At 44.6% G+C, this 8,835-nt stretch overlaps 1 protein-coding gene across 1 annotated transcript in view; it reads right to left on the minus strand.

Moving 5' to 3' along the window:
- RGS8 (regulator of G protein signaling 8) overlaps window positions 1-5,635 on the minus strand; it is a 67,021-nt gene extending 61,386 nt beyond the window's left edge. Inside the window, exon 1 of the mRNA XM_027868607.1 lies at window positions 5,528-5,635. Coding sequence (XP_027724408.1) covers window positions 5,528-5,635 — 108 coding nt within the window. The remainder of the gene's footprint in view (window positions 1-5,527) is intronic.
- Window positions 5,636-8,835: the final 3,200 nt, after the last annotated feature.

Consider the following 8,835-nt stretch of genomic DNA (forward strand, 5'->3'; position numbering starts at 1 on the left):
TTCTTCTTCTTCTTCTTCTTCTTCTTCTTCTTCTTCTTCTTCTTCTTTTTTAGGCATTCGGGGTTAAGTGACTTACCCGAGGCCCCACAGCTAGTAAGTAGTGTCTGAGGCATGATTTGAACTCAGGCAGGACATCTCTCTTAAAGCACCTTAGATCTAAATCTTATACTTTAACCCATAACAAATGTTTATTTAATTGAATTGTCAACTGTTGTCAGAGAGTACCCTCCCTCATCCAAAGTTTAGATCATGCGGTCCTGCCAAAGAAGACCTGATAGTCTAGTAGGAAGATGATACCAACACAGGAGTAAACATGCTCTATTATGAAATATTGCAATTACCATATAGTTACAAATAAAGTATTGAAAATAAATGCTATTTGAGTTCTAAGTTTACCCACTGGGAGACATTAAAGAAGACTACATGTCCCATAGGTATCTGGTCCCTTGGGCAAATGAAAACAAAAACAAACCCCACGATTGTTCCTGACTTCCCTGTTTCTACCTTAGGCATCCCCATCCTTCTGGGATCCTCAACCTAGGAATCATACTCAACTCATCACTCTTCCCCACCTTGTGTATCCAATCAGTTGGCAAATATCTACAATATCATTCACAAACCATTCCCTTTTCTCCATCCACTTCATCCTAGGTCCTCTTCACAAGTAGCTCATAGTAGAATGGAGGAGACAACATGTAGATAGATAGATAGATAGATAGATAGATAGATAGATAGATAGATAGATAGATAGATAAATATTGTTATTCAGTGGTTTCAGTCATATCTGACTCTTCATGACCCCATTTGAGTTTTTCTTGGCAGAGATACTGGAGTGGTTTGCCATTTCCTTCTCCAGCTCATTTTACACATGAGGAAACTGAGGTAAACAGGGTTAAGTGACTTGCCCTGGGTCATACAGCTAGTAAGTATCTGAGGCTGGATTTGCACTCAAGACCTCCTGACTCCAGGATTGGCTCTCTATCCACTGTGCCACCTAACTGCCCTCTCATCTGGACTACTGACAAAAGCCTCCTTTAGGTTCCCCTACTTCAAGTCTCCTCAGTCTGCAAACCATCTCTCACTCAGTTGCCAATTTTCCTAAAGTCTGATTCTGATCACGTCACTCCCTGGCTCAAGGAGCTTCAGGTGACCTTTTTATTGCCTTTAGGATTGGCTATAAACTCATGTTTGGCTTTTAATGATCTTTCCATGATGGCTCTGACCTCCATTTTCAGGATTATGACAAATTTTCAAGATTATTACGCCCTTCACAGAGCATTCTTCATAGATGATATTCCCTCTCACCTCTACCAGCCAGCTCCCCACCCCAGCACTTTTCAAAGATGAGCTCAGTTGTGACTTCCTACATGACACTTTTTTTTAATCCCTTCTCCCCTCCCCCCAATTCCAGCTGTCGGTGCCGCCCCCCAAACTCTCCTTCCAAAAAATACCTGGTATTTCTTTTGTATGTGTATACGTGCTGTCTCCTTCATTCCGATACGGGCTACTTGAAGGCAAGGAATTCTTCATTTGTTTTTTTGAATGCCCAGCACCCGGCCAGGTGTTACTGTGCTAGGGACCGTAAGCACTTAGTGAAGGCTCACCGATGATCACCTACCCCCGTCCCACCATACATGCCTGGCCAGTACCTATCTATTCCTCAGTGTGAGTCCCACCTTAAGCACTCATTTTAATTTTTGAAAAATAGCTAAAAATAACTCCCCAATGTCCAGGTGAGCTCTTGCTGAGCAAAAGGAAAAGAAAAGGGCCTAAGTAGCTAGAGGTTAAATGAATAAGATTACTGTGTCCTCCATAATTCCCTGGAGAGCAGAAGGAAGGGGGGGTGAGGAGCAGAAGGGCAATATTGCTGAGGAGGTAGGTGCTGTAGTGATGTTGAAAATGGCAGAAAGCCTTGGGTTTGTAGGAGTGGGGGTGAGATGCTGCCAGAAACTTAGGCCACAGGATCCAGTGGTAAAAGCCTAGGGCAAAGATGTAAAAGTGAGGTAATTTCTGCTCCCACTGTTCAATGCCAGGGCACCAGATTTGTATCTCTTCCCCTCCTTAAGCAGTAATAAATGCTTTGCCATTGACTGCTGAGGTCCACAGCTGCCTGCAGTTAGCAGACCCAGCATAAGACCCAGTAACTCCACCTTACCCCCACCTCTATCAACCTCCCACTGGCAAGTTAAGCTCATTCTAATCCTTTTTTTAATAAATGATTGCCGGCAGGAAACTTGCATGCTTCCTTTCCCCACTCCCCCTCCCCATCTCCTTCATTTCCACTCTGCCCCACTGCAACCAGCCTTCTTGAATTACACAAAAAGAAAAATTCGTAACCGCCAGACCTAGAGGGGCTGGGTATAACAGCAGGAGCAGAGTTGGAGATGAGATGGTGGAGACAGCCCTCCAATTAGAACTTCCTCTTTTTTCTTTTTTTTTCTTTTCTTTTTTTTTTTTGGTGAGGCAATGGAGTTAAGTGACTTGCCCAGGGTCACACAGCTAGTGAGTATTATGTGTCTGAGGCCGGATTTGAACTCGGGTCCTCCTGACTTCAGGGCCGGTGCTCTATCCACTGTGCCACCTAGCTGCCCCAGAACTTCCTCTTTTTACAGGTCCCCTCTGGAACCAAGACATGGGCTGAGAAACTCTGTGTTTGCTGAGTATGCCCTTATGTCTGCACTGGGGACAGGAGGAGGGATTATATGGGTGCACTCTATTGAAGGAAGAGGTTAAAAAAATTCTGCCTGATACAGACCTGTTGTCCTCCCTTTCCCCTGTAGACTTAAGGCTAAAAGTTCCCACTGAATTCTATTTGTAAAAAGTGCTACAGCTTCTCAGATACACTGATCATTCTGGGCCCCTTTCCTAAGGGGCTCAAAATATTTTATAGACATTTTGTAAATTCTGATGCCAAGGAGGGACGCCAAGAAATTACTCTTAGAAATGGGGAGCTCGATACAGAGGAATCCAAGGAATTTGTCTAAATTAAGCACATCAGGAGCAAGTGGTCAGGCTTTAAGTGGTTAAGTAAAAAGAAAACAAAAAGAGACAACAAAATTAGAAAAAATGAAATGTGCTGACTTTTGTATACAACTTCAATTCATCAGCAATAAGACAAATTCCAAGTTGTTATTGTTATTGTTTCAGGAAATAGTGATGGGCTCAAAAGTTTGATCTAACCATCTACACATAAAAAACTAAGTGGATGAAGAACTCTATTGCCCAGAGTATGCTATACAATTAGACAGACAATCCATAAAACTGTTCGTTCATCCTGTACAAATCTGGGACAGGAACTGCAAATGGCCAATGAGCTGAGCCCAAAGTTGAATGGGAGGAAGAAAGCAGGTTATTGGCTTTGGGATATAGTACAGGGCTTTTAATGATTTCAATCTTTTCCCTCAAACAAAGGCCCATCTTTTTAAAAATAATATTCATTCTGTATGTCTGCAAGTCATAGAAGACAACTATCTCTGAGTAATTAAAGTCGAACATTCACTCAACAAGCAATGAAAAGGCACATGTTGGGCATGAGCAGTCTACAACATAGCCAATGAAGAATTACTCAATAGAAGTGGCAGAAAGGGTATCATAAGACAGATGTATGACTGGTGGGATAAAAGTGGACCATAATGGGAACAAGAGATAACTAATGAAAAACCTATATATTCCACTCATGAAAATGTCAAGAGAACCAGGGAAAAGTCTCTATCACATTGGGTCAACCCCTTTTTACCAAAGAAATGGACAAAAATTATACAGGGTGGAAAAGAATTAGGTTGTGATCTGCAAAGTTATGGGGAGAAGTGGTATATCTCATCAACAAAATGGCAAATCTATTAAAATGTCAGAGAAGAAATGGACCACGTTAAGCCATCCACAGCCTCTCACCCCACCCAGACCTTGTGACCACTGGGGTTGTCTCACATTTATAAGGCTGCTGCTGCACAGGGTTATGGAAGCAATCCATTCCATGTGGATGGTCAGGAATAGTTTTCCTCTGTTTAGAGTTGACTGGCTCATAAGGAAACAAATCTCATTCACAACATGTTTTATTCAACTGGGCTGAGAAAACAAGGATAGCTGGACTTAATGAAGAATTATTAGGTATTATTTGTATCCTGAATGATATGCAATGTCAGAGGGATGCCAAGAGAATCTCACAGTCCAGGGCCTGTCCCAAACGGAGTAGCACAGCTTCCAGCCTGTCTCAATCTGGCTACATTGTGAAAAGCCAAACACAAAAATACGTATCTCTGCACTGTTTCCCAGCCCAGACTTCTCCCAGAAAGCCAACTGAGCACACAGCAGGCATTCATTAAATACCTGCTTCATTGATTGTGAAGCTATAGCCCCAGAAATAATCACGATAACAACAATAATAAAAACAATAATAATGCCACTTTGCTTTTTAAAAAACCCTTGCAACTTTTTAAAAGCACTTATTATCTCATAATAACAGCTTTCTTCCTCCTCCACTTTCCAGAGCCTCCTGTACACTCCAAGGAAACCTTGAAGTTTTTCAAGGCTACAAGAACAAACTAGCCAAAAATAACCCAAAGGGAGGATGGCCTGAGCTTTCCATGCTGTTTCATTTGACTGCAAGCTCCCAGAGGCCAGGACCACAAAAAGGGGGTTATTACAGAGTGCCTGATGAAATGGATTGTGTCAAATTATACAGCAAGGAGAGTGAGCTGCTTCTAAAGAAAGTCACACATCAGGCAGCCCTAGAAGAAAAACCCTGGGAAGGACCCATTCAGCCAGTGCCAAGCATAGTGCTTAGAACCTGCCATCTCCTGCATATTTTTATCTCACTCTCACCCTTTGTAAATTTGAGCCCTCAGGGGGTGGGGGTGCAGCATTTATCACCTGACCTGCAACCCAACTAAAAACAAAGCGAATCCAATTTGCATATGACCCAGCTAAAACAACAACAACAAAATGAATGAATGAATGAATGAATGAAAGAAACTAAAAACAGAGTGAAGATGTCATACCTCAAGATAGCTGCCTGAATTTATTATTGTAGCAGTGTGAAGGGATCAGCACCAATGGGGGGGGGGGAAGAGAGGGAGGGAGAGAGACAGAGACAGAGACAGAGACAGAGACAGAGAGAGAGACAGACAGAGAGAGAGAGAGATCCTAAGAACAGAAACCTGGCATCTGGGAATCTGGAGAGTTTCACTTGATGCAGAGAAGAAGGTAAAGATGAGACAATGTGCAGCTTAGAGTCTGCTAATTAAGAAGAGTGGGCACAGCCCTCTGACTCTTGACAGAAGCAGCTTAATGAGATTGATGAAGGTTCCAGCAGAGGCCAAACCAGCAGAGCCTTCCCACCCTTGAACCGGCTTGCTGTTCCTAGCCAGGCTCAGTGCTGGGGGTCAGCTGCCGAAGGGGTGGTTGGAGATGCTGAGGACTTGGGGGGGGAGGGGCATGGGGGGAGGGTCCTGCAGCCCTGCCCTCTCCAAGCCTCGGCTGGATCGGAGGGGCTGACTCCCTGTGATGCTAGCTGCCATGCCTTCCTTACCTGTCTGGCGGTGGTCAGAACGGCAGAAGAAACACAGCTGGGACGGGCTCCGTCTGGGCATGGCTCAATGAGGCCCTGAATGACAGAGTCTGCTGCCTCTTGATACATTGGAAAGCCGAGGGGCAGCCAGCCTGACCACAAGAGCCTCTAGATTAGAACTGCAGCGACATTCTGCTCCCGCTTCTCTCCTAGCTCTGCATCTCATGAAAAGAAAAGGAAAGGGAGGTGGAGGGGAGGGGGGTGAGAGGGGAGCTCTTACAGATGATGCACACACGCACACAGAGAGTTGGGGGAGGCACACACAGACTTATGCAGGATGGCACAGGCTCTGTCTGTTGCTCTCACTCCTGGCAGCTGCCTGAGGCTGGAGGTTCTTTGGAATTCACAGGTTTCTGGGAGAGACAAAGGTGGAGGTGGAGGAATGAGGGAACTGATCCAGAGGAAAGGAAGCTAAAATAGAAAAAGATGAGAAGAGGAAGGAGGCCCTGCTGTACACACACACACACACACACACACACACACACACACACACACACACCACACACCACACACCACACACCCCAAAACAAACAAACAAGCCTGGGGATGGAAACAAGGCTTTATGAGACAGGGAGGGGAGAGGGCAAACTCTCCTTATTGACTTTACTTCCAAATTTCTCTCATTCTCTCTCCCATTCTCCATAGCCAGTGTCGTGTTGTAGTGAACAGTCTTAGACCTGGAGTTAGGAAGAACTGGGCTCCAATTCTGTCTCTTCTACCCACTAGCTTTGTGACTATGGGAAAGTAACAACCTTTTAGAACTTATTTCCTCAACTGTAAAATGGAGATAATAATAGCACCCACCTCACAGAGTTGTGAGATAATATATGTAAAGTGCTACAGAAATATTATTATTCTTATTTAGCAAAATGCCTTGCATTTAGTAGGCACTTAAGAAATATTAATGGAATGAGCGGGGCCATTTTTGTCTAGACATGCGGAGTATTTCTTTAGCTTAAATAAAGTGTAGATTAGAACTTTCTCAGGAGGGGAAGAAAAATGAGAAAGGGAATTGTGCAATGCATAAATTGTTCGGTGTTATTTCATACTCTCTCTGCTCCAGGCAGGCCCCCAGACCCCCTCCCCCCTACCATCTGCCCCATCTGTGTTCAGTGGGGGATGTGGTGGCAAGAATGGGAGAAAGAAGGGAGGGGAGGGGAGAGGAGGGGAGAGGAGGGAAAGAATGCAGCCATGTGACCCTTCTTTCTATAATGTTCCATTTGGATGGTCAGGGCAAAACCCTGTGTGTGGCTTGGACCAATGCCCAATCCAGTTCTTGAGAGGCGACACGCCTTGTCTGATGCTACAGTCTGCCTTTCTAGTGACATATGCGGAGGACCAACTCACAGTTCTCTGCAATGGCAGCTATCTACCTGCGTGTCTGATTTCAGCCAGAAGAGTAGCTGTAGGACATCCTCCCTCTCCCCGGCCCACCCCAGTTCTGCCAGGACTGGCACACAGCAAATGAAAAACCTCTCAACCAAATGGAGCATAAGGCCAGAAGTGGGCAATGACCTTTGAGATTATCTAGCCCAATCCCTTCATTTTACAAATGGAGAAGCTAAGGCCTAATCAATCAAAGGGATTTGTCCAAGATAGAGTAAGGAGCAGAGATGATATATGAAAATAAGTCTTCTAACTCCTAATCTCATCTTCCTCTCATGTTCCTCCAACCACCCCATGCTTACGGGGTTCTAAACATTATAGATTTTCAGGAGAGGTAGGCAGGGGTGTTGGGGGGAAAATGCATGTTTGTCTTAATGATTTGAATAAAAGTTTTTATTTACAAATAAATTAGTGTAACACTCTTTCTGGGATGTTTCCCCAGCTCACACTTGCATCGGTCAGTAAGTCCCTAAACGATACCTTCCTCAGGATTCATTTCTAATACTTTTGCTTAAATGCCCCAGGTGGTGTGTTGTCTCCCCCACCCCTATATAAATCAGTTGCGATCGATTAGATTTTTGAAAGGGATATTTATTGGGATGGTATAGCAAGGACAGACGTTACAAAAACTTTTTCCAAACTGTCTGAGTATTCTCCTCTTGCATAAATAAGGTCCCAGGTAAGAATGGGTTCAAGTTTGAAATAGCTTGGAGCATAGATGAGCGGAACACATGGAGTTGCCTCAACATTCCTGGCCATGGAAGTCTTTTTCTCCCTTTGTGGAGTCCCCTCCAAGTTCTCTTTGGGGCAAAGCATTGGCAAGGACTAGTTACTCCCCTTGCTCAGCTGCAATGACTTTTTAGGATTAGTGTTTCGGCTGACAGGTCAATCAGACTGCCAGGCTCAGTCAAGCAGGTCACTTGGCCAACTGAACCGACTCCTCACTGGACCCGACAGCTGCTGCCTGTGGTCTCTGCTATCAATTCTGGTTGCCAAGGGGACCTGTGATGGCTCCCCCAACCTTTCAAAACTAACAGTGTCATAACCTGGTCAATTCCATTGCTGGGATACTCATTCACCTAAGATCGGGAAAGAATAGATACACACAAAACTCAATCACCATCTACTTAGGGACACATGGCAGCTGGGGGTGGGGAGGACAGTGTCAGCTGGTCTTCCTGCTACCCAGTGGCTCACACCAGTTCTTACTTCTATAAATTCAAGGAAGAAAAAAAAATCACAAGAAGTCCAATGAAGAAGTGTATAGATTCTTTTGTATTCAAATTCAGTTTTGGCTCTTCAGCCAACCAGAAAATTCCTCTTCATCATATAGCACCAACCCTATCCATAGTCCAGTCATTCATGGCCATAAAGGGGCTCACCATGCCTCCATATTTAGAGCTGGAACCAGGCAGGGGATGCTGCATATAACCCACCGGGAAGGGCAAATTTGCAGAATGCTCTCAGGACTGGGCCCTCATTGGACAGGCTTTCCATTATGCAAGGAAAACTGAAACCCAAGGTTTAGCCAGAAGACCAAAAGAGGCAGCTGCTCCAGGAAAAACTGGCTCAAGGAACCCTAATGAAAAGAAGTGAGATGTGTCATAAGGGCCTCTCTCTGAAGGAAGAGAACAAGAAATCTGGGAGCATAAGGAAAAACTGATGCAGATTCCTCGGAAGTTCTCTTTTCCATATATCTTAGGAAAAGCCTCCTCCAGGCACCACCGTTCAATGCAAAGATTTAGAATCAGAAGGTTTAGGACATGTGTTACCTATGGGAGCTTATGCAAATCACTTAATGTCTCTGGGCCTCAGTTCTCTCATCTGTTAAAAAAAAAAAAGGGGGGGAGGGAAGCATGGGGCGAGATGGGGGAGATGGGGGG

The sequence above is a fragment of the Vombatus ursinus genome, unplaced genomic scaffold, assembly GCF_900497805.2.
Source record: "Vombatus ursinus unplaced genomic scaffold, bare-nosed wombat genome assembly UNPS02014789.1, whole genome shotgun sequence".
Lineage (NCBI taxonomy): Eukaryota > Metazoa > Chordata > Mammalia > Diprotodontia > Vombatidae > Vombatus > Vombatus ursinus.